Source organism: Leptonychotes weddellii, chromosome 8 (genome assembly GCF_054177405.1).
Source record: "Leptonychotes weddellii isolate Sample4059 chromosome 8, ASM5417740v2, whole genome shotgun sequence".
Classification (NCBI taxonomy): domain Eukaryota; kingdom Metazoa; phylum Chordata; class Mammalia; order Carnivora; family Phocidae; genus Leptonychotes; species Leptonychotes weddellii.
Genome location: NC_138376.1, coordinates 19,645,062 through 19,671,157, shown reverse-complemented (window position 1 = coordinate 19,671,157; position 26,096 = coordinate 19,645,062). Strand labels below are relative to the sequence as shown.

Genomic DNA, 26,096 nt, shown 5'->3' with positions numbered 1-26,096 from the left:
TTGGCCCAAAAGAGGGACTCATCTATGAAAGAAAGGAAGGAGAAAAGTTTAAAAAAAAAAAAAAAAAAAAGGGAAAGGAGTGGCCTACAGTCGCACTTAGTGGTGTAAGGATCTTTTAACAACTGGATCTCTGCAGAAAACATAAAACCCCGAGGTGTAGTGTTTGCCAATTCCATGGTGTAGATGCTCCCACCATGGCTGCCTTGAAGCCACCAACGGACATTCCTGAGTGTGCAGCTCGACAGAGAAGCGCACACTGGCTCAGAGTCAGCAGAGGCCAAGCGGCTCAAGCTCACTGCTGGTTTGTGGCAACGCTAGGACTGACATTCAGAAAACCCATCGTGGTTTCAAATGGCATCAACTTTTGACTCCATCCTACTTTGGACTGAAGGCCAAAATGAATTGAGACCTGCAAAAAATGCTACAGACGAAAGAGGAAAAAGAGGGAAAAAAAAAAAAAGGGAAAAAAAAAGAGGTTTTGCAGCCAGCTCAGAACAAGAAGATGCAGGAGAGGTGAGTCCCACGGCGTGGGGTAGAGCGTTGGCTCCCAAAAGATGACAAGGGTTGCTTAACAACCATTTAGCTTCTGGTCTTCCCACTGGCGTCACTACCAAATGCAGTGTTTAGAATGTCGTTAGGAGCAAGTCAAAGCCTGCATGAAATGCGGGTCGTATCCAGGGGCCTAATATTTATTTCCCTTTCTAGCAATTTATCCTACTAGTTTAATCCAAGCAAAATGGGTATCTGCGACACCAAATGACAGAGGTACCAAGATCAAAAAAATATTAGAAGAAAGTATGGGTCTTTTTCTAATATTCCGGGATTATGGAAGCCCTAAATCTAATGCAAAACCCAGAAACCCTAACAGAAAAGATTAAGTTGACTCTATACAAGCCAAAAGTTTCTGCATAACAAACACACCATAAAAAAAATTAAAAAAAAAGACAAAGAGCCAGGGGAAAAACATTTACAAGACATCCAGAGAGTTAATTAACCTTCTGCTTGGAGCACTTCTATAGTAACTTTTGTATACTCCTCCCCCAAAACACACACATAGGCAAAGGACCTCAGGAGGGCAGTTCAAAGAAAAGGAAACAAATGGCTCAAAAAATTTCAGAGACATGTTTAACCTCCTTCCTAACAAGAGGAATGCAAATGACAACCACCACCAAATACACCTCACAGATCCAACGAGGAGACCTTTCCAAGTGTGGTAAGTCCTTGGTCAGGGAGGGTATAGGGAACAGGACCTCCAGCTTGACGGATGGAAGCGGAAATTGGTAAGATCTCTAGAGAGAGCATTTAACAACATCTATTAAAATAAAAATGTAGCCTACTTTGACCTTCCACTTTGAAGAATTTCATGCATGCCAGAATTTCATTACATATTATATAACAGCAAAGACTGGAAACAACCTCAGCACCCCCTTGGTAGGTGACTACTTAAATAAATTATGGCTTGCCCATACAATGGAATACTATGCAGACATAGTATTACAGAAGCAAAATGAGGGGCTCTCTCACTGGTGATAGGCATCTATCCCCGACAGTGGTATAAACAGGCATAGAACAATGTATGTATTATGTCATTGTTTGTGAGAGACAAATATATAAATGAAAATATACTTAGACTATTTCTAGAAGAATACATAAGAAACTGGTAACCATGGTTGCTTCTGAAGAGGGAAACTGGAGGCAGAGATGGAAGGCAATGTTACTATTACGGTCTGCTTTCTGTACCGTGTGCATGCATTATCTATTGGTCAATCTCTAAACAGAGAGCTGCATAAAGATGTTCACTGCTGTGTTGTATACACTAGACAAAATAAATCAACCACCACTGGGATGACCTGACACTGGGTTATTTTTAAAATATAACTATTGCGGGCGCCTGGGTGGCTCAGTTGGTTGTGCGACTGCCTTCGGCTCAGGTCATGATCCTGGAGTCCCTGGATCGAGTCCCGCATCGGGCTCCCTGCTCGGCAGGGAGTCTGCTTCTCCCTCTGACCCTCCCGACCCTCCCCCTTCTCATGCTCTCTCTCTGTCTCTCTCTCTCAAATAAATAAATAAAATCTTTAAAAAAAAAAAAATAAAATAAAATATTACTATTGCAATGAAATTGTAATTATTTTTAATCCTAATTAAATTGTACTGAATCACTTTAAATACTTCTAGACTTGAGCCCCAGAAAAAGAATACAAATTACTTCCCAGGATATTTAAACAACTCTCAGATGTACTTACAGGACGAAAGCCAGCAATCTTTGAGAATTCATGGAGAACAGAAGAAGTGTAAGAAGACCGGGGACGAACATCCCAAACTTTATATTATATAAAGAAAAAGAAGGGAGCTTAGAAAGTTTAGCAGCTGACATTGATTTTTGGCAACATTCCAAGGGCTATTCAAGGAAGTGGTGAGCACTGGAAACCAAGGAGGATTCACTCAGAACAACGCAGGATAATGATGCAAATTATTAAGAGGAATATTTTAAAGTCAGCGGTATTGTGTTTTTTTAACCTTGTGTAAAATCTTTGACAATCTGAGCTGCCTGGGGATGCTGTTGTGGGACAGGGAGCCATGTCCGGCCTCAGTTCTCCCAGAGCTGACCTCTAAGTGACTCAGAACTTTGTTAGATTTGTTTCGGAAAGGCATGGCTGGGAGATAAAATGCAGAGCTATGAATGTCCCTGGGAAGTTGAACACAGGGTTCAAGGTACACAGGTCCTGGCCCACTCTCGTACATGTTAACTGAATATCCAAGATAATGCTCAGTGTTAAGACCGGCCTTGGATTAGTCAACAGTCACAAAAGGAAGTAACATAATAAAAGGAAACGTTTGGAAAACTTTATAGGGTTGCACAAAAGAAAGGTGCGTTATTATTTTGAAGGCATTGAAAATTTTGGAACAAATACCAAAGACCAAGGCACAAAACAGAAATAAGCAGATACTAACAGGAGACATGTAATGACGCAAAACTATTACAAAGCAACCTAAATTGTGTGCCATGTCACAGAAGCATAGCCTGAGAAATCCTTGACAGCGCAATCCCAGAAAGATTTGGTGACCATGGTCTCCAGATAGAAGCTTGTCGTGTTCACTGAAAGCCTTCATGCATCAACTGTGCAGGCTTTGTTAGTGGAAGCACAGTGTCCATCCGTGCTCCCTTGTAGTTAGGGCACACAGGGCCTGCCAGGCTGTGTTCTGAGTGTCATGTTTAAGAGACACTCGTGCCAAGGGGAGCAATCAGCATGGCAAATTCTGTCATGTGTGGAATGGCGGAAGTAGCTGGAGATTTTTTAGCCAGGAAAGAAACTTGGGTATTCTCCGATATCTGAACACCTATTATATAAAGGAAAAAGAATCCTTCAGAGGAGCAAGCCGTGCAAATAGGCATGAGATGGCCTGAGTTATATTCACCCCAAAACATGCTTGTCTGCATGGAGTGAGCTGCCTAGCCAATGGGGCCCTCCCTTCCCATCCTGGAAGGGGTACCCATGTCAGGGATGTTGATCAGGAGAGGAGAGAGGCTTGTCAGCCTGAAGATCCCTTTTAACTACAATAACCTGGGATTCTAACTGGCTTGGCAGTTTCAAATGTGCAGGTGCTATTACAACCTATATGTGATAAACTGTGTACTACATATGACATACATTAATGATGTATATTTATATTTGTAATACAATATATAATTGTAATAAAATACATATGTATAATATAACATAATAAAACATAATATATGCCTGGCAGTTTTTCTGTATCCCCTCCCCCCCCAACACTTAGAGATAGAATAGGACACTTATTGGAGGGGCACATACACGCTGAGGGGAATTGAATGACAGAGACATTGTGGGAGATTATTTTCAAGTGGCTAGATGATGGTATGGAGTGGGGAAAGGGTACAAAAGGCAACTTCTCGGACTCTGAACTTTCATCCACTGACGGAAGGTGACACCTTGCACTTCTGCTCTTACAAACCAAGCTGACAGGCACCTGACCTCTAGAATTGCGCACCCATCACGGTATACGGTCCATATTTGTGCATCTGTGGGCACATCCAGCTGAAGCTGAAAGGCGGCCTTAGTATATGCCAAATGTGCTTAAAGAGCTCTTTAAGGCTTTTGTTATGGCATCGAACACTGTAGAAGGACAGTCCTTTATTTAGATCTTATTTGTGCGAGAAAATCAGTATGTCCTTTCTAGTCTTTATCTTACAAGAAAATGTGTCTCTAACTATTGTCCCGAGGTCTTCAGCTCCCAGCCGTGCCCTGTCAGCTACAGGTAAGCATGACAGAGCTCTGAAGCAGCCCCAAAGCATAGGGCACACATTACTGCCATCTTTGACCCTCCTGAGTGCTAATTTAGAAAAATTGGCCAGCTCTCCACTGTGCCTTTAAAGCCTGTTTTCAAGGACTATTTTAGTCCTCTCATCCCCGCCATCCGGCAGTCCCTGGGTCCCCACCACCAGGATAATGATGCTCTATCCCTCCTCCTAACTTTCAAGTTCCCCTCGCCTCTGACCCCAGGACAGAGCACCCTCTAAACACGTTTGCTTTGATCTCTATTATTCCTCCTCTACTTTAAAAAGGGGTTTAAAGTATTTGAAAATGTCACCAAAACCTTACTTGCACAGACATACAAAGGGTGTTAAAATAGTCTCTGTAGTCATTGTTCTGAATTTTTTCCATACTGGTAACAAAAAATAGCCAAAAAAACAACAACAACAAAAACAAATGTTGCCCAGCATGGATGGGAAAGAGAGTCACAGGAACACATTTGGAAAGGAGAGGCGCTGGGGCTGGGGCCGGGGGGTGTCAAGGTGAACCAAGCCTGAAGGATCTTCCCCATTAACAGCTAATCCTGTCAGTTCCCACAGGACAGATCATTTCTTGCCAGGTTGGTACATGATTAGAACAAGGATTATGATGATGTAAGAGTTTCATCTTACACATCCATGAGCTACAACTGTTTACTAACACTCATTTGGGGGGAAAAAGCACATGCACACTGTCACACTTCAGTCTCATGTTTAAACAAAGCATTTAAAACTCAGAACTGCCCAGAAGGGGAGGGGAGGTCTACACTTACTTTGAAATACAAATTAGTTATTTAAAACACAGAACGGACAAAAACCCCAAATTGCTTAATAAATGTCTCTTGTATGTTAAGAAAAATCAGAAAACACAGAGCTCTCCGGGATTGATTTTTCTGCCCGCCACACAGCTCCTCTCAAAAACCACTGCTGCTCATTTCACACAATGCAGGACCTCTGCCAGAGGGGCTCCTTCTGGGCTCTGAGCAAGGCGGTTGCTCAGCTAAAGCCTCCCAGGGTCTCGATGCTTCAGACAAAAGCAGCTGCTATGTGGGAGTGGCGGTGGTCCGGGGACACAAAACAAATTCTTAGTTTCCTTCCTATACTCTAGAGATACTCCTGAAGTCCCGAGAAGACATTTGAGGGAACACTGGAGTGGCAAAATCTAAAGTCAAAAATAGCAAATCTTTGGAGAGGAATGAGCACGATGAGAAGGGAAAGGGAATTTGCGAAAGCTCTTTGCTTCTGTGGCTCTTAACTTGGGTTCTTTAGTTGGCTTTAGCCTGTTTGCAAACCCAGCACCGGATGACTGTGGTCTGCCAGAAAGAAGAACATCTGGGAATATGACATTAGTCCCATGGATAGATATTTCTTTGTGGGAGACCACTAGCCTGGCAGAAGACTAGAACCGAGGTCCTGGCTCCAGGCATCAGACCCTGAATGAGGCGAGTCTTCCAGAGCTGGCTGGCTGACAGGTCAGCGGCCTCACCTTTCTTGAGGGCCACCCCTGCCTGAATGAGGGTGACAGCTGGAAGGGTAAGGGAAGGGAGCTCAAGTCATTTGTGGGGGAGGGGCACTCTTTCCAAACGTGCACTCGGGCAGGCGTTTGGGTGCAAACTAGGAAAGGCCATGGAGCCCCCTTAGGATTGGGAGACAGCTTCCCCGAGGAAGGCAGCGAAAAGCCCCCGCCTCACACCCAGGCAAATGCATCTCGTTTGGGGGACGGAGGATTAAGCCAATGCCAGATGCATGTACACACAGGGTAGCATCGCTTTAAGGGACCTCGGTCTGCACGGAGGGAGACCGAGGGCAGGGTGGAGGAGATCCAGGAGTGAAAGGCTCAGGAGAAGGACGCGGGGCCGGGGCGGGCGCAGCCCTTACCTTGCTGACCACGTTTTGGACGAGGCCTGTGCGGATGCCGTAGTCCCACGCGTGGCAGTCGCAGTTGGAGGCGTTGTCCCCCTTGTCCGGAGGGGACGGCAGGGGTGGCGTGTCACCCCCGTCCGCGCCGCTGCCGTTGCTAAGGTTGCCCGCGGCCCCCCAGGAGGCAGTGGAGAAGGGGGTGGTCGGGGGGCTGGTCCAGTTGGCCACGTCGCCGGCGTCCCACCGGCCGGTGGCGGTGACCCCCGCCAGCTCCGCGCCTTTGCCGGCCCCGCGGCACCAGAAGTTCGGCTGGTCCAAGAGGAAAGAGTCCGAGAACTGGCTGAAGCCGATGAACAGCGCCGGGATCCAGGTGAGCAGCACGAGGGTCTTCTGGTAGCCCCCGCCCAGGCCCCCGAGGAAGGGCAGCACCGACCCGTCGTAGTCCAGCAACAGGAGGCTCGGGGCCCCCGCCGCCGCCGAGCTGCAGCCCGAGTGCGGGCCGCCGGCGGCGGGATGCGGCGCGGGCAGCGGCTGGATCTCCCCGCCACCGCCGCCGGGGCCCGCGCGTCCCCCGAGGGGCGCCGAGGCCGCCGCGTCCCCGGGCGGCAGGGAGCCGTTCTCCTCGGCCGGGGGCGGCTGCCGCCCGGGCCCGCCGCCCGCCGCCTCGCGCCGCCGGTCTATCGCCATGGCCGGGGCCCACGGCGCCCGCAGAGGCGCATAGAAGCGCGGCGGAGGCTCCCGCGGGCGCCCCGGGCAGAGCGCGCCGGGCCGGGCGCCCGCAGCCGCCGCCGCCGCCGCGGAGGAGGGCCCGCGGCTCGAGAGAGTGCGCTCGGCCGCCCCGACTGCTTCAGTCCGCCCCCATGTCACCGGCCCCGACCCTGCGCCCCGAGCGCTGCGGCCCCGCTCGGGCGCCGGGCAGAGGGCGGGCAGAGGCCGGCCCGGGCCCTCAGCCGCCGCCGCTCATCGGCTCCGCGGCCCGGGCGCCGGCGGCCGAGGCCGCCGCTCTCCGCTGCTCCGCGCCGGCCGCAGGAGGAGGAGCGGGCGCCGCGCCTAAGCCGGGCGGCTCGGTGCCCTGCGGACAGCTGTGCGGGCGGCGCGGGCGGCGGTGCGGGCAGCGTCCGCTTCTCCCCGGGAGCCCGGGATGTATTTATCCGGCCTCGGGCGCCTCCCGGAAGCCGCGAGCTCGGGTCCCAGGCTGCCGAGCCGGCCGCGCTCTCCGGCTCCGCGAGCCGGCCTCCCTCCTCCTCCTCCTCCCCTGTCCCCCGGCCCGCCCCCTCTCCCCCCGCCGAGGTGGAGGTAACCGCGGCACCTGCTGCGCCCTGCTCCTGCGCGCGAGCGCCCCCTCCAGCCGGGACGCGCCGCCGCCGCCGCCGCCGCGGGATCCACGGGAGGGGGCGGGGAAACGGGACACCCCGCGCCTGCCTGGCTGGAGGATCCCCTGTTGTTCCCCTTCCGCGCCGGGCGAGGCGGAGGAGGAGCAGGCGCGCGGAGCGGCGGGCGCGGGTGGGCTGGGGGTCCTGGAGGAGTCGGCTTGAGCGCCAAGGGCGTGAGAGGGGTTGTCTTCGAGGCTCGGCTCCCGAAGCCGCGAGGGGTTTCCACCCACCCCCGTGTGCCGGGTCTCGGTGACCTCTGCTCGCTTCAGAGGCGCCCACTACCCGCTGTCCACACCCCACTCCCGGTCCTGAGCCCAAAGTCGCTAGCATTCGGGAGCAACCTCCTCGCACTTTTTTCGGGGTTCAGATAATGGTTGATTTTTGTGTCCGCGGAGCAGTGTCAGGAATGCGCATTGGCCAATTGCAGGTCGCTGGTCACCCGCAGTGTCGGGTCACCGGCGACCGATCGCGGCACCTAACTCCCAAATCGCCATGTCTTCCCCACTCCAAAATGCATGCTGTGTAAGTACAATGCTAGAAGGATACATCGCCCGCACGAGTTATACTGTATACACATAAACGTGAATGGTGATGGTATTCCCCACCCCCTCCCCAAGATCTTGGAATTCACGTTTCGAACGCCAAGTGCACAGGCGCACACATCTACATCCACACACATGAAGACAAACCTCTCCCACCTCTCCCACCTCTCCCGTGCTCCAGCTCGAACCTTGCCCAGCCAGCACTATATAAATAACACCAGCCCTGCGGCAAACGGCTGCATTAGCATATTTCCTCCTGCACCCGGGCCTGGCAGAAATGAGAATAGCGTGGCACCTTTCACCCCGGCGTCCCCACATGTTGGAGACATTTCACATTCTGAGAAGTTTATTAATGGAAGTCTTAGAGCGATCCATTTCCAGTATGATTTGGGGGGTGGGGGGATGTGAAAGACATGCTTTGGCTTTACAAAGGAATACACTCCCAGCTACGCATACTGAATGTATTCGTTTGCATTTCAATTATTCGCTTACATTTTTAACCTGCAGTTCTTTTTTGTTGTGGGCATCGAGTGCTTACTACTAAAACACTGGCACATCCGCGAAAATTATTTCTGAAGTCTGTTAGTGAGCTGGGCCTTGGGGATGGGAGGAGGTCATGAACTTTTCTGAGTAGCTGAGAAGGGGAGATTAGATAATTGTGGGCCAAAGGGGCCCATGGGGCTGCAGAAGATACCAAACCTCTGAGAAATGGGTCTCCAAACCCGCACATATTTAAAGAGCTTTTGGGGGGTGATAGGGCACATTGTATAGTAACGATTTATTTTCCAAGTTCATATTATTTATTACGATTTTTTTTCTTTTCTCCCCTCTCTCCCTTAGAAGAGATAATAAATACAAAGTGTTTACCTTGCCCAGAACAGAGAAAGTACTTAATAAATGTTAGCTGTGCCTTATTACCACCACAATTACTATTCTATAAAATTTACATTTTATTTCTGAATTTAAATATAACTTTACAGATATTTATTTCCTCTTCAGCGGCTGATTTTTCCAGTAGAGTTCTAGTTTGTGTTGGGTTCTACCTCTGTACCCCAAGGCACAAGGACCAATCTGTTTTCTTAGAACTCATCACAAAATAAGCATTGCCAGTGACCTTGATGGTCATTCCAATCATAATAATAAATAATATTGAACTCTGCAGGGTTAGTGTTCAAATACACACTCTCATTCAGTCCTCGTGAAACCCCCAAGAGGTGGGTCTCCCAGACGAGGCTACAAAGGTTAAATGTCTACCAGATCAAAGAGTTGGCCCACAGCAGAGCCAAAAAACGGGCTTTGGACCCAGACCTTCTGACTGGGCATTCCAGGGTGTCTCTATTTTAACATGCAGGGACAGATTATAATACCATAGGAAGAGTTTGGGGTTTGGGGGTTTTTTTTAAATTTTTTTGAAAAATTTTATTTTTAAGTAATCTTTACACCCAATGTGGGGCTCAAACTCACAACCCCGAGATCAATAGTCGCACACTCCACGAACTGAGCCAGCCAAGCACCCCAGGAAGGGTTTTAAGAGGTATTTGTTAATATGCATTTTTAGGTGGGAGAAACCCTAACCCTGGGGTGAAGTTTCATTGCCAAGCTGCTATTAGTCCTTGTCCCAAAAAGGTGATAAAAATCCTCAAATGGGGGGCAGTTAAGTTTAGTCGGTTAAGCATCTGCCTTCTGCTTGGCTCAGGTCATGATCTCAGGGTCCTGGAATGGAGCCCTACATGGTATCCCTGCTCAGTGGGAAGTCTGCTTCTCCCTCTCCCTCTGCCCCTCCCCCAGGCTTGTGGGTGCCCTCTTTCTCAAATACATAAATAAATAAAATCTTTAAAAGAAAAATCCTCAAATGGTACAGTCCCAGAATTAAGAGGTACACTAGAAAATGGTACCCTCTAAGATCCAAGCTAAAAGGAACCAACATAAAATGTTTGCAATTAGCCATCTGCAGTGCTGACCCAGCCCTGACTTACCTGGTAATTAAGTTCCTGATTAGATTAGAGGTTTGACTAAATCCCTCTCAGATCAACATGTTCCCTGCCCCAAATGTAGTCAAGATCAAAAAGTAACTAATTTAAATTAAACTGGGCTTCAATTCATTAAGACATATCACAAATGACTTCTTGGAGGAACCTAGAATGCAAGGAGTGAAGAAGAGGAATTTTAAACTCTGATAACCTCCAGGGTAAGTATTTAGGTTCACCAGCTAGTATGGGGCAGCCTATCAGGCACCCGCTATCACATTACCCTCTTTTCCTTTTCTGGGTGGTAGCTATCAAGTGCTAGTTTTCTCATTTACTTCTTTATTTACTACCTCCTACATCTAGACAGGTCCTTCATATTTGTACTCAGCTGTATTTCTGGTGCCTAAAACAGTGCTTGGCACATGCAAGGCGCTCAATACACTCAAGACACTCAATTTGCTGAATATCAGGTTATTATCACTTGATATTATCATCAAGGTTCCTACAACTCTGTTTACTTTGATTCTTAAGTCACCAAGCAACCTTTTCCTATTTGCTTAGTCTCTCAGATACAGTGCTCAGATCAGCGAGCATGAGAATCCATTTGAACAATTCTATTTCTTATTATAAGTTATTGCGGTCAATGGGTTAGCTCCCTGTGTGAAGTTCTTGTGCGCAGTTATCAGCTTGCATACGATTGGCCTGGAAGCCAAATGCAGCTCACAGACCACACACAATGTTCCCAGAAAAACAATTGTCAACATTTGAAAATTGACTTCATTGTCCTATTTTTAAAAACCTTTCCCTTTCTGTAGCCCTTCGGAGCTCACATCTGTGAGCATGTATCTGTGTGTTTGTGTTTTTTATTTATACTTGAAATGAATTAATAAAGCTGATTTTATCTTTAAAATTTACTCTGTTGAACTTTTGTTACTTAACACTGTGAAGAAGCTGAGCCATTCTCTCTTGCTTTGAAAGCATGTTAAATAATCTATCAGTTTGTAATCTCCTAAAAATTGAGAAAATAAAGAAATGAAAGATACCACCTAATCACGAATACACTTGAACAATTTTATTTCCTTGGAGATAACAGGAGGAAAAAAAAATGTAGCTTACTTCTAAAGTTGATAGAAATCTAATTTTAAGTCTAATTTTAAGTGAGTTCCAAGGAATTGATTGGTGTCAGGGTTAATTAACTTAGAATGTATAATACTAGTCATAGCAAATGGATTTCACATTAGTTTTACTTGTATGTTCACTTTTTAAAAAATTTATTTACATTATTTCTACACCCAACATAGGGCTTGAACTCACAACCCTGAGATCATGAGTAACACGCTCTTCTGACTGAGCCAGCCAGGAGCCTCTATATGTTCATGTTTTTTATTTATACTTGAAATATAGATAGATACCACAGTTTGGAATATCATGTGTCTTTCTTCTTTCTTACCACAGTTTGACCTCTCTCTTTCAAGTAGTTGTTTGAAAGTAGGTTATCTTGATTTGGGTGGGGGGTAGGAAAAAGTGATATGAAATTACTTCAAACTCTAAATGTGTATACTTGAACATTACTTACATCATCCTTTGACTTTTGGAACGTTAACTCTGACTTTCGAACAAGGAATTTGACATTTACAAGACCTATCATAAACGAAAATGAAAAAGCTACTTTTGTTCGGTGGCAGAAGTAATAAAAATGTCACATAATCTAGCCAAAGGAAAACTACAGGTAATATCTTAAGAAAAACTTACTCAGTGAGTACTGCCAAATTCATCCTTCCTGATCAAAAGGCCAAGTAAAAGATATAACAAAATGAAGATAAGACTTACACGCAAAAAGCTATTCAATTGTGTGATTGATAAGGCCAAATTACTTTTAAAAGCTTGGTCAAAATTTAATTTTGAGCTCCTTTAATTGAGTTAAAAAACAATTAGTATAACAAATCAATCTAGAATTTGATGTTGGCTTCTGTTTGCTAAAAATCACAGATGTCACATTTGCCTTATTGTGTTTAAGAATGTTCTTTGTCACACACACACACACACACACACACACAGAGAGAAAAAGGATAGGTAGGATACCAGGACTGACAGATGAACATTATATGTTTCATTCCAGCATAGAAACAGCCTCTGTTGCTTGGGAGAATCATCCCAAAATTAGCAAATGAATCTCAGGTTTCAAGTATGGATGTTGGGGCTTTCCTCAATGAATAGGCAATCTGAAGATAATCATTGCCAGGAGGGTTGGTGGGAACAAAAATCAAGTAACAAAGGTTTAGAGAAAGAGACTTTCACTTCCTAAGATAGATAAAACAATGCTCTTTAAAGAACACTTTTCCCCTCTTTGCCTACTAATTCTAAATGGAGATGAAGAAAAACTCACTACTGGATGGTCTAGGTGTTCTAGCCAAATCTAAATCTATTCAGCTGATTTCCTTCAAGGACTAGAAGCTAGAAGAGTATAAGAGTAAGGAATAATCCCAAATGAGGTAAATCATAGACCCAGAATATACTTTCTGAGGCAAAATGTTTTAACTAAAAAAAAATTTTTAGATATTTTTTTGTCTCTAATAAGGTTGGTTTGAATTTATGGCTATTAGATCGTCCTGAGAAACCTTTTGTATTTAAAAAATTAGCCATATATGCATATTATTGTCCCTCTAAGCTGTGGGCCACTGAATAGTGCTTTGAATAAAAATTTAGTGTTTCTATAGCAAAATAATATATAATATATAAAGTCACTGAAGCATTTTTTGTTAACAATATTTTTAAAAATGAAACTAAGTTTTTAAACTCGAGTAAAACACCTTTGCTATTTCAAAAGGTTATTTAACACCCCAGTAGCAATGAGCGCACCTAGTACCAATTCTTGGTTTCTAATACCATTCTCCAATAAAAGGAACCAAGGCTCCTTGGAGAAATGGTTGATTCTAGGACTGGGGCAGGAAATATACAAGATGAGCCCAGGGCACCTTGTAGTGCCTCAAAGTAAGAAACTGCTAACTGTCCCCCACCCCGCCCCTGACCCCAGTGACAGGGTTGTGTCACAGGAACCAACTGAAAAGAGCTCCTAATTTGAACAACAAAATGAAATAGTGTTGTGTAATGACCCAAAGTCTAAAATAACTACTCATGAATCCATACTGATATAAATAAATGACGGAATAAAGAAAGAAATGGGAAGATGAGACAAATCTCCCATGCAGAAGAATCCCAAAGAATGTATGTAGATATACAGTCCTCGAGGAGGTCAAGCATGACTCTCAAGAGCGGGCTATCCAGCGTATTTCTTTCCAAAATGGAGCGTATGGAAAGGGAGGGGGAGGGCGCCTGGGTGGCTCAGACGGTTGGGCGTCTGCCTTCGGCTCAGGTCATGATCCCAGGGTCCTGGGATCGAGTCCTGCATCGGGCTCCCTGCTCCTTGGGAGCCTGCTTCTCCCTCTGCTTCTCTCTCTCTCTCTCTCTCTGTCTCTCATGAATAAATAAATATATTAAAAAAAAAAAAAAAAGGAAAGGGAGGGGGAAAAGATAGAGAGACCTGATAATCACTACCCCAGTTAGGTGACCAAGATCAACATCAACAGTGATAAGACATGTTGATAGCATGTAGCCTCCATAGGATGTGTTGAAAACAGCTCTTTTTTTTTTTTTTAAAGATTTTATTTATTTATTTGACACAGAGAGAGAAAACACAAGTAGGCAGAGAGGCAGGCAGAGAGAGAGGGAGAAGCAGGCTCTCCACTGAGCAGGGAGGCGGGCGTGGGGCTCGATCCCAGGACCCAGGGATCATGACCTGAGCTGAAGGCAGCCGCTTAACCAACTGAGCCACCCAGGTGCCCCAAAACAGTTCTTTATCTCTGTGATCTTCCTCCCCCAAACCCATAACCCCAGTTTAACCATGAGGAGAACATCAGACAAGTCCCAATTGCAGAACATTCTAGAAAATACCTGACCAGTACTAAAAACTGTCCAGGTGTCCAAAAACAAGGAAAGTTTGAGAACCTATCACAGCCAAGAGGAGGCTAAGGAGACATGATGATCAAAGTGTAATGTGGCATTCTGGAAGGGATCCTGGAATAGAAAAAGGACATTAGGTAAACGCTAAGAAAATGTGAGTGAACTATAAAAATTCAATTAATAAAAATGTATCAATACTGGTTCATTAGTTGTGACAAAGATAAGATGACAATAATAGGGGAAATTAGATGTGTGGCATATGGGAACTGTCTGTCCTATCTTTGCAACTTTTTCTAGAAGCTGAAAACTATTCTAGGGCACCTGGGTGGCTCAGTTGGTTAAGCATCTGCCTTCAGCTCAGGTCATGATCCCAGGGTCCTGGGATCAAGTCCCACATCAGGCTCCTTGCTCAGCCGGGAGGCTGCTTCTCCCTCTGCACCCCCCGCCCCGCCTCTGCTCATGCATGCTCTCTCTCTCAAAAATAAATAAATAAAATCTTTTTTTTAAAAGTCTAAAACTATTCTAAAATAAACATTTTTTAAAAAAACAAGGTGATTTAACAGTCTTTCCAAGCATTAATATTTCATTGAAGTGTAAGTCAGTAACTTTGCTCTGTACAGGTCCTATCTCTGTGATGATATTTTGAATCAAATAAAGATTTAATGGTTTGTAACCCAAAGTTGATGGGGGAGCAGAAGAAAATGTAAATAACTGAAAAATAAATGTTAATAAAAGCTTGTTATAGTAATTGATTTTTTAAAATACTCTAAAACGTTAAAAGATACCACCAGCAAACTTGTCAGCTGGGGTCCAGGCTCTGGTCTAACAGGCCAGCCAGCCCAGGGGAGCCTCAAGCCCCATCTGGAAAACCTGGCAACTATCACTTCGTCTCGATTCCCCTTTCATTTGAGTTACATTCCCATATTTTGTCATGTTTTCATCATAGATGTAGAAATGCACTGAAACCAAGTTTCCCTTTAACTTCTCAGAGATGTTTTCTTCCTGTCTTGTTAACCTCCTCAAAGTTTCCATTTCTTTAAAGTTACCATAGAACCTTTAGGGAGGCGGCAAAATACATGGGTATGGAAGAACCAGCACACTTTTAGGTAATGTAATAGAACGGCCTGTAGCCTCCAGCTTAACGGTCTTTGACAGTCTTTTTATCAGCCAGAAAATGTTAAGCATATAAATTTAAGGGCATTCAAGTAAAACTCCATTTTCTAGGATGTGTCCTAAAGGGCAGGGCTCCTGATTTATATGTCTCAACAGCCTCACTGCCTGTCACAGGGCCTGGCACTCCATAAATATTTGGGGAATGAATGAATGAATGAAGAATGGGACGATAGACAGCATTTTGTCAGGGAGAGAAGAGGAAACAGTGTATTCCAAGTTGAAGGGACAGCAGGAATGAAAATTCAAAGGTAGTAGCAAGAATTGCATATTTGGAAAATTTTATGGACCTCACGGCATTTCTATGATAATATATATTAATATAATTTATAATAATATAGTATTTATAGACTAAAATTTGATGATACTATTTAAAATATAAACACTATGAGTCTTGAAGTTAAGAAAATCCTAGGGAGGGGCACCTGGGTGGCTCAGTTGGTTAAGTGTCTGCCTTCGCCTCCGGATCCTGGGATGGAGCCCCGTGCTGGGCTTCCTGCTCAGCGGGGAACCTGATTCTCCCTCTCCCTCTGCCTGCTTCCCACTGCTCATGCTCTGTCTGTCTCTCCCTCTCATAAATAAAATCTTTAAAAAAAGAAAAGAAAAGAAAAGAAAATCCTAAGGAAATACCTCCTTAAAAAAAAAAACTTTATGGAGGTATATTTTACATAGACACATTTTAAATGTACAGTTTCGTGATGTATTCACCTATGAGACCATCACCCCAGTCAAGATACAAAACATTTCACTCACCCAAAAAAGTTCTGTTGTGCCTCTTTGCAACCAATCCCCCCACCCCACACGTGACCTTGGCAACTACTGAACTGCTTTCTCTCACTATAGATAAGTTTTTCCTGTTCTAGAACTTACGATAAATAGAACTAGACAGCACATGCTCTCTTGTGTCTAGCTTCTTTTACTCAGCATGACACATATGAGGTTCACCCACATGTTGTTGCATGTCTCAGTATTTTATTCCTTTTTATTCATTGCTGAGTATTGTTCCATCGCGTGACTATGCTAGAACTTGTTATGCATTCTGTTAACGGACGTTTGGGTTGTTTCCAGTTTGGGGCTACTTTGAATAAAGCTTCTATGAACCTTTGTCTATGGTTCATTTTCATTTCTCCTGGGTAAATATCTGGGAGTAGGGCTGTACAGTAAGTCATGTCTCACTTTTTGAAAATGATACCTCGGAGGTCACCAACCCACAAAAATTGTCCTTATGGCCACTATTAAACAAAGAATCCAGGGCTGGCGAGGGCATCATGTGAGCCAGCACGGAACAGCTTACATGTTTATGAAATTAGAAAAATGCTTGTATTCTTTGAGGACACAAGTAGCAATGAAGAGATGCCATAGAATATGCTGGTTAGTGAGTCTAAAATTAAAGTGAGGGGCGCCTGGGTGGCTCAGTTGGTTAAGCGACTGCCTTCGGCTCGGGTCATGATCTCGGGGTCCTGGGATCGAGCCCCGCGTCGGGCTCCCTGCTCGGCGGGAAGCCTGCTTCTCCCTCTCCCACTCCCCCTGCTTGTGTTCTCTCTCTCACTGTCTCTCTCTGTCAAATAAATAAAATCTTTAAAAAAATAAAATAAAATAAAAGTGAATTCTTTACACGTCAGTATCTGAAAAGTGATTTATTTTAGGCAGCATCCTAGGGTCTCATCATACTTCCTTACATAGCAAAACATGTATAGGAAATTACCAATACTGTCAGGGCATTAGTATTTTTTTCATACCCAAACTATAGAAAACCCAAGGCAAACTGACTTATGCAAAAAAGGGACTTTATTAGCTTATGTAACCAGAAAGATCAAGGCTTGCATGGCTTTAGGCATGGCTAAATCCTGGTCTGTTTCCACCTCTTGGATTTCTTTTCTTCTCTGTGACCTTCATTCTTAGGCTCTGTGTGGTGTTTCCCCTGCTCACCCTTGGCAGCTCCAACAGGAAGAGAATGCCTGTTTTCTAAAAGCTCCAACAATATCACCGCCAATCTCATTGGCTCTGATTTATGGCTGATTGGGTCAGTACTATTTTTGACTGTGGTCTCCAGCCTGTGATGCTCTGATTGGCCAGGCTTAGTCACATGTCATGGAGGTGGCCTTACCCTCCTCCAAACCATGATGATTGAAAGTGGAATAGTAGAATTGCCCAGGCCCAGTTACGGGAAGGACAAACAACAATGTCCATTTCCATTGTTCCCTGTTAGAAATTATGTGCAAATTCTAGATTTTTAAATATATAGAAATCATCATGGGTCCCCAAGCTAAAACAGAAAGTAGGTGAGTTGCTAGTTACAAACTGTGTCAGGAAATCATCCTCCTTTTCAGGATAACTCAGCAAAAAAATTAGAGGGAACTGCTACCCCAAGAACCCATAGGACTCCAAATTAAACCCTATCTTTCATCTAAAGCAAGTCGGAGAGCACTATTAACATGGCCCATCATTAGGTGAAAGGGATGCAGGACCTTCTGAGGCCTTCTTGGCTAAGGTGACTCAGGACGATGCTCTCAGGGCTTTGCTCAGATCCCTCAGGGACCTTTTAACTATTTTTGGAGGTCTGGAGGTTGGAGAGAGGGAAGCCAGCTTTAAGGGGCTTTTGCTTCCATCATCCTACAACTCAGACTTTTTCCCAAAGCATGGCACTTGAATTACTGAAGCCTATTTGCCAGAAGAACGGGAAGTCCTGGGGAGCATAGCTCCCCCTTAACCTGTGACAGGTGAATGTGGGACAACAAAAGCCCCAATTCCCTTGCTGGCTTCCTTGCACATAAAGCTCCATTTCAGGGTCTGCCTCTAGGCATCAAACCCAAGAAATACTTGGTAGGAAAAGAGAGCATCTGAAGTCAGACTTCCTGACTATTTGTCCCAACCTTCCAACCTTTTGGTGGTGTGAGCTTGAACAAGTCATATCACTTCTGTGGGCCTTGCTTTCCTCAACTATAAAATGGGAATAATTGTAATATCTGCCTCACCCACCTATCACACAGGGTTGCTCAAGAGCAACCTTGCAAATGTAAGCAGTCACGCTAACAGCCAGTATTATTTAGGTGCTATCAGAAGCGATCATCTTGTCCCCAACCACCTAAGATAGCTATACTGAGTTTATCTGATGCTTCATCACCACAAACCCAAGGTCAGATTTCAATAGCAATCAAATAGAGAAAAGAGGTTGGAATCCCCAGTAGACATTTCATTCCATTAGCTCTGCTAAATAATTCTACAGTAGAGTCAGACAGACACAGAGCTTGAGTTTGCTGCCTGTGGTCAGACTTCCTGGTAGTGAATGTTTGCTGGCCCAGACCTCTGTGGATTGTCCTGAAATCCCGGTTGTCTCTCTTTGGCCAGGGCAGGTAAGCCGGTCCTCCGTCTTGTCTACCAGGCTAAATAAACATCACGAAGAGTGCAGAACCATCACACTGTGTGTCGTCCACTGACTCAGCCCACCCTAGGAGCCTCCCCTGCTCCCTGCCCTCAATTTTGGCAGATCTGATGCTAGATCCTGGCCTTCCCTCATCCTGCTTGCCTTATCTTGCCACAAACACATTGCTCCGCATCTTTGACAGAACCAGAAATTGGACACATTCCTCATAAACTTAATAATGATCACAGCTACCATTTCTTGAGTCCTCCAACACCTTTCTATATGTGTGTTACCTCGCTTAAAGTACCCTGCATACCTATGAAGGAAGCACCATTGCACCATTTTGGAACGAAGAAGGCAAGTGTTAAAGATGTTAGGTAACTTGCCCAAGGTCACACAGTATCAGAACCAGGACTCACACTCGAAACTCAGAGCAGCCTCATGTCAGAGCTCAGGATTCTAGGTCACAACAATAACAACCCCCACCCCCCGCCCCCGCCAGCCCTGGTAGGAGAGAGCTCCACGAAGCAGAGAATTCTCAAAGATCTCTGTGATTCAACTGGGTGAATATCCAGATCCAACAGGTCTCATCCCCAGCCAGAGAGTTGCTGCCCCTTTCTCTCCCCATCTTCCCGGCAGAAAGTCACACCTAGTGGGCTTCCTTGGCCCGTGTGAGTGCCCTTGCTTCTGGAACCAGCTTCTTCTCTGCTTTAACACCCATGGACTTGGGAAACCCCAAAGGGCTTCCCTACAGGAAAATGCCCACTTACAGATCTGCAGGCCATGACTGTCACCCATCGCCCTCCCTGGAGACATCTCTGAGCCCCTGGAGCTCTCCAGGAATCGTTTACCTCGTTGAAGGGTTAATGTCAGCATTCACCTTTAGTCAGTGAACAAAACAGAACTCTACACAATGAAGCTTCTTACAAATTTGCCTGATTCCCTTTTGTTTCACATTCAGAAATATTCTCCCACTGAAAAGGCTCTGGAGTACAAAATTCTGTGTCTCCCTCTGTCTTCATTGTGTGAGATGCTCAGAAAATCCCACTGTTGCAAACAGAACTAACCAGAAGCACACGTGAAATACTTCAATCCCTCACTTTTCTCACGAGGCCCTAAGGATTCACCATCTCAGCCTGGAGCCAGAGCTGGTTTGAGTCGTCAAGGGAGCCGAGCATACATCTCGAGATCCTGGGGGAACCTTTCTACAGGAAAGATCCAAAAAAGGGAGAATCTAAATTCCATTACCAGTGAATCTATTTTTTGTTTTTGCTCCCCCCTCCCACCTAATTCAGTTAAAAAATGCCTTGCATCAGATGAGACTTTTACACATAGAAATAGACATTTTCAAACGAGCAGGCCTGAATGTGTACATACGAATCTTGCTCCTCTTCAACAGAGGACAATAGTCTCATAGAAAAGGTGCAGCTATTGTTCAAACCTTTCTTGGCCCTCTCTTCTGGAAATTGCATTTGGAGTCTGTGGCACAACCTTTTGAATATTTTCTCCTGTGAAGTTTTTTTTTACGCTCTTGACTTTAAGAAAAAGTGGCTAAAAGTCAATTGAAACCAAGTTTAGTGATTAAGCTGAGAAATATCATTTGGGGCTAAAAATGATCTGTGAGTATAAAATGAGGAGGAAGAATGTCTTGTCCTTACGGTTGCTCTGATGGTAATGATTTTCTTCAGAGGCACACAAAAGCTTTTCGGGAGAGGAACCCTCACCCTCTAACAAGGCAATTTGAGATCAGGCCCTGGCTAGCTGCTAAAGAACTTTCTTCTCTGGCCCCACTTTAAAATCCTACCCCTTTTTGATCTTCGCCAGGTGTTTATCCTTCACATTTTCATTTAATGAGAGTGACAAGTGTCTGAACCTCAAGAGAAATGGGTGAAGAATTTAAATCCTTCCTTGCCCATGTGTCCTCCACATAAAGGTATGTTTGATATTTGCCTTTCCTCAGGTGGGCCTTGCTTTCTAACTGCGGTAAGATAAAAGGATAGAGTACAAAGTCCTGTTCCTCTGTGCTCTCTCTCTTCTCCTCTTTTTATTTTTCTGCTTTCAAAGGAGTAAACATGTGATGGGTTCACATCCCCACCTAATTAAATCTCAGGGTGTGAAAGCTTGCTGATGGTGAGTTGGCAAATTTCAACAGCAATGCACCTTTATCCAGACTTTGATAGGGATCTTCGGTCATGTCAGGGTAACATGCTGACCAGCTCCTTAGGCCATTTCGAGAAAAGAATTCGGGTGGTTCCTGTTCCTCTTCTAGCTACTGTGGTTTCTGAACTCCATCAGATGGCTCTCATTTTCCCTTTCAACACTGATTCCTCACTCCCTTCTGGAAGTGTCTACACTGGAATTCGGCTTCACTGCTTGAAGGTCTCTGTTGCTAAGAGATGCTGTTTTGCTATAAACCCAAGTGTGAACTCACACCAATTACGGCCTTTATGTCGCTTTGCAAATAGCCACTTGTGCTCATGCCCAGGGCAAGGAGGACATTCTTTTCATTTGTTTCAAGAGCTGCCTGAAGGTGGCCATCAATGGTGGCTGGTCAAAGAGAAGAGGAGAAGCAGCAGCCCGTTCAGGGTTGGGCTTGTTACTGATTTGCTGGTGCACCGCAGCTGCTTTTCTTCCAAGACAACAACAACAAAAAATAACTTCTCCCTTTCTCAGGCGGGAAATACAGTGTTTGAATGATAACAAATAATGAAGCTAGATGGAACCTCTTGTCACCTACCTGAAGTCTCCTCCTCTTCTGGGAGAGGAAACCGAGGCCCCAGAGAAATTGAATCCTTTGACCTAAATCACAGAGTTTATGAGAGGTCAGCCTGGGACTAGGGCTCAGGTCTTCTGATTCCCAGTAACACATCCTTGATTCTGCGTCTGTGGAAATGGAATTTGTGTAAAATATCTTATGATCAGTAACAAAGTCACTGAGATGCCGTCAATAGGGCATTTTCCCCTTTAGCAGAAATGAGGGCTTTACGCTGATGATGCTCCTACTTCATCTTTCATGTATTAAAATAGGCTCTCTCGGAGTTCATCCTGGAGACCTCAAGCTCTCTGATGTAGCCTTCATATTCTGTGCCTAGTAGGGCCTCCGTGAACAGTGAGTGGAGGGAGGGTAGCACAAGGCGAAACCAGCTAACCCACAAAGGACCACATGGACTCCCCTGTTAGTGCCAGTGAATTTAGTTAACCGGCCACAGGTGGATGCAAATTCCACCACCATCATTTACCTCCAGTCTTTTGATGAAGTTGGCTTCTTTTTCAAGCATCAGTGCAATTTTATATAAAGTAAATCAAAATCCAAAATAAAATGGTACTCATTCAAAGTTTCGCTTTATCTCCAGATTTTTAACTAGAGAAGTCCCGGAGAAAAAAGCCATCCTTCTGAAAAGGCTACCCTCATTCATGAATTCTGCCCTGCTTGAAATTGCTGCCTGTTTAAAAAATTTCTTTTTCAATCAACCTCTGACCTCACTCTGATTCTAGGAAGAGCTGACTTATGTCCCCAGGGAATCATTTCATAAATATCGTGAGAGCTCCACACAAGCAAGGCCACAGACGGCCCAGGCTCCCATGACTCAGCGTTAATGTAAAGCCAGGTTGGGGCTTTCTGTGGGGGGCTTGCCAGGGGGGCGCAAGGCCTCAGTGGAGAAAGAATCTCCGCTTTCTTTCTGGCGACATAATTAAAATGCTAGACCGCCACAAAGTGAAAGAGCTTTGCAAGGCTGGAAACAGCGCAAATGCTCATTATTATATCAGTACTATTATTCTACAAACCGCTCACAGCTCCAGTGACTGAATGTCAGGGGAAATGAGTACCCCTGGAAGGTGGGGTTTTATTCCCGAAGGGCTTGGGGGTCACTCAATGAGAAGGGTGGGCATTGGACTTTTCTTTGAGGCAAATGAGCACAACCTGGGGGAGTTAAACCTCAGGATCTGGGCTTCTTACATCACCAGAGTCTTAGGCAGATGGCTCCTCCCATCTCTTGATACCTTTGGGCATTTCATGTTTTTCTCTGCTTAAACCCCCACGCTCCTGTGCTGGCGTGCATGCTCTTTCCCTCCCTCTGTCTCTCAGATAAATAAATTAATCTTTAAAAAACAAAACAAAACAAAAACCACTTTATTAACCAACGATGGTAAAAGTTTTTAAGGTGTTCCTGATTTTCAGTGGGTTGTTGGGATTGTTTCTATAGCAAGAGAAATTAGTTTGCTGTCAAAGGTGTCATGGTGGGAATGTCCACAGACACGTTTTTGTTTACATGACACTGTGGAAAGCTCTAGAACAAAGCTAAATAAGGGTATCCTGCACCACCTTTTGAGCTTTAGTTTGTAGATACTGAAATTATAAACTTAAATTATGTGCATTTATCTGGGGAGAAGATCCACATTTTTCATCAGGCCTCAAATGGGGCCCAGACTTCTGGAAAGATTAAGAGTTCCTGAAGTAGAGACATTTTTTACACCGATTTACTAAGGTGTGCTGCAGCCACCCCCCAAAAATAAAACCCCAAAACACCCAACAGCACTTTGCTACAAAATTTTAGGCATGCACATTTTCTTAAATGCTGGACATTTGAAAGTAAATTTAATTTCTTTTAGATTGAGAACCTAAAACGGTGGTAGGACATTGATTCCATGTATTAAAGTGCTCTAGAACCAGACCCTTCCGTTCCCTGGATGAACCATTTGAGCATGACGAAGGCCTTACTGCTGCCTAAAAATGTGGTTCTTGCTCATTCTTATAACATTCCTTGAGTTCATGTCATGTGCCATATATTGTGATAAGGACAACTGCCCAAAGGCAGTTGGGACGAACAAGGACTCCACAGTCCATTTAGCAAATGATGATAATGCTGCCTGTTTTGAGAAAAGGAGGTGTATTGCATGCACAGACAACTCTTGACCTAGACAGGGGTTCAAAGAAACCTTAGAATAGGCAATTGTTGAACTACATCCAGATTAGAGTTTTAGGAGTTGGCTAGTAATCAGGGCAGTGGGCAGGGGGGAGCGGGGGCAGCAGTTTCGTGGAGCCTGCTCGGACTTACACTAGGAATTACCTGGGACTTGTTAAAAGGCAGATTCTGAATCTTCGGGTCTGGGTTGGACCTGAGATCTGCATTTTCAAGAAGCTGCTAGTGATCGCTGTTAGCTAGCCCCACTTTGAGTCTCGAAGGGTGGAGAAGAGGTGTACCGGGCCGCTTAGGGACCAGCAAGTAGCTCAGGGTGGCTCTACTCCAGATGCCTGGAAGAACCTCTCTCTCGGAAATATTTCAAACACATAGAAAAGTGCAGAGAATAATATAAGCATATACCATCCAGACTTTACAAGTGTGGACATAACCACTTCATGTTTTTTCAGAGGTACCTTTGCAACTCCTTTCCCACCTTCCTTCATCTTGCCCCTCGCCCTGTCCTCAGCAGCCCTCTCTTCTGATCCTGGTCTCTCTTTTTCATCTGTGCTTTAATGTTTTTATGTGTGTATATGTAAATAATCAGTATTTAGTGGTGTTTGTATCTTAGATACATAACACTTCATACAGTTTGTCTGCAACTTACATTTTTACTCCATTCTAGGCTTTCCAAATTTGTCCTGGTTGATACGTGGAGATCTAGTACGTTTCTTTTGAACTGCTGTTTTAGTATTATTTCTATAAATTTATTACAATTCATTCATTCATTTCCCTATTGGTTGTTTGGGTTGTTCCCAATTGATCTTTTTTTTTTTTTAAAGATTTTATTTATTTACTTGACACAGAGAGAGAGAGAGAGAGCACAAGCAGGGGGAGCGGCAGGCAGAGGGAGAAGCAGGTTCCCTGCTGAACAGGGAGTCTGATGCGGGGCTCCATCCCAGGACCCTGGGATCATGACCTGAGCCGAAGGCAGACACTTAACCAACTGAGCCACCCAGGCGCTCCCCAATTGATCATTCTTAAAAACAATGATTTAGATGAATTTTTGCATGTACTGGATACTAATCCTCTATCACTTACATGCATCGTGACTATCTTCTCTCAGTCTGTGGCTTATTTTGTTGTCGGTATTGGTTTTAACTTCACTTATGGTGACTTTTGTTAGATGGAAGTATTAAATTTTGATGTAGTCCAATTTGTCAATCTTCTTCTATTGTTGTTGGTGCTTTTTAGATATTATTTAAGAAATCATAAAGTTGTGCTAACTCGGATTTTACAAACAATAGGAGTCAGTTGAGAAGAGTCAATACAGTGTTTCCGGTAAACTTGACTGCAGTTTTCTTAACTATTTTCTGAACTATTAATAAAACGATGTCTCTTTACAATAGTTCTTTTTTTAAGATTTTATTTATTTATTTGAGAGAGAGAGAATGCACGCAGGCGTGCGAGGGAGAGAGCACAAGCAGGGGGAGCAGCAGAGGGAGAGGGAGAAGCAGATTTCCTACTGAGCAGGGAGCCTGACATAGGGCTTGATCCCAGGACCCTGGGATCATGACCTGAGCTGAAGGCAGCCGTTTAACCAACTGAGCCACCCAGGCGCGCCTCTTTTCACAATAGTTAAATATAGCACAGGTGTGGTTTTGTTTGGTCTGCTTGAAAAGCCTGGTAAGTTCTTCTCAATAGAAATAAAGGCAAGCCGGGCGCCTGGGTGGCTCAGATGGTTAGGCGTCTGCCTTCGGCTCAGGTCATGATCCCAGGGTCCTGGGATCGAGTCCCGCATCGGGCTCCCTGCTCCTTGGGAGCCTGCTTCTCCCTCTGCCTCTCTCTCTCTGTCTCTCATGAATAAAAAAAAAAAAAAAAAAAAGAAAGAAAGAAAAGAAATAAAGGCAAGCCTTGATGCCGCCCATTTTATTTCTTAATCTTCTTTAGGTTTTTAAGAGTGTTGCCCACTTCTGGGGTCTTTGGCTGGTACTCACTTGTAGGTGGGAGAATCCCCTAACTCCCTCAGAATCTTCAGCTCTAGCCCCACACACGATGAATGCCCCTACCTGAGTGGCCTCTCCTCATCCTGTTCTCCCTGGGTCCCATTCTTATTTCTCCTTGTCCTTCCAGCTCTAGGGATGGCAACAGCTTCTCTCTGCTGCCAGACTCTGGGTGCCTTAACACCCCTATGTCCTTCCAACAATTCTCCATTTTTCTGACACCAACTGGATGTCCCATAATTCAGTTCAATCCTGACACTGACCACCCAGAGTGAGTGCGGAGTAAGGGACTCCACGAGACTGCCCCCACTTCAGATGCCAGTTGCAAACCCCAGGTCTCCAGGGAGCCCATACTCCTGTCCAACTTGGCTACAAATTCAGGGGTTCCCACAATGCACCCTCAGGTTTGATAACTCACTAGAATGACTCACGGAACTCAGGAAAGCACTATACTGACAATTAAAGTTTGATTATAAAGTATATAACTCAGATGGAGTTTGAAATGGCCAAATGGAAGAGATGTATAGGGCGAGGTCTGCAGAGGTCCTGAGTGCAGGCACTTCTGTTCCCATGGGGCTGAGGTGTACCACCCTCCCAGCACATCGCTATGTTCACCAACCAGGATGCTCCCCTAAGCCTTGTTG

At 45.1% G+C, this 26,096-nt stretch overlaps 1 protein-coding gene and 1 long non-coding RNA gene across 10 annotated transcripts in view; one reads left to right on the top strand and one right to left on the bottom strand.

The window, feature by feature from the left end:
- SLC22A23 (solute carrier family 22 member 23) overlaps nt 1-7,418 on the bottom strand; it is a 165,747-nt gene extending 158,329 nt beyond the window's left edge. For 2 of the 9 annotated variants that reach the window (XM_081827762.1, XM_081827763.1), the window contains exon 1: nt 6,191-7,394. In XM_081827762.1, the coding sequence (XP_081683888.1) occupies nt 6,191-6,859 (669 nt within the window). In that variant the 5' untranslated portion in view covers nt 6,860-7,394. Of the gene's footprint in view, nt 1-2,025; nt 5,475-6,190 lie in introns of those variants that run through there. The other 7 variants (XM_081827765.1, XR_014147577.1, XM_081827768.1 and 4 more) reach the window with 7 other exon arrangements.
- LOC145722973 (uncharacterized) overlaps nt 6,472-26,096 on the top strand; it is a 42,439-nt gene continuing 22,814 nt past the window's right edge. The window contains exons 1-2 of the long non-coding RNA XR_014147581.1: nt 6,472-6,542; nt 20,373-20,481. This is a non-coding gene — a long non-coding RNA (uncharacterized LOC145722973). The remainder of the gene's footprint in view (nt 6,543-20,372; nt 20,482-26,096) is intronic.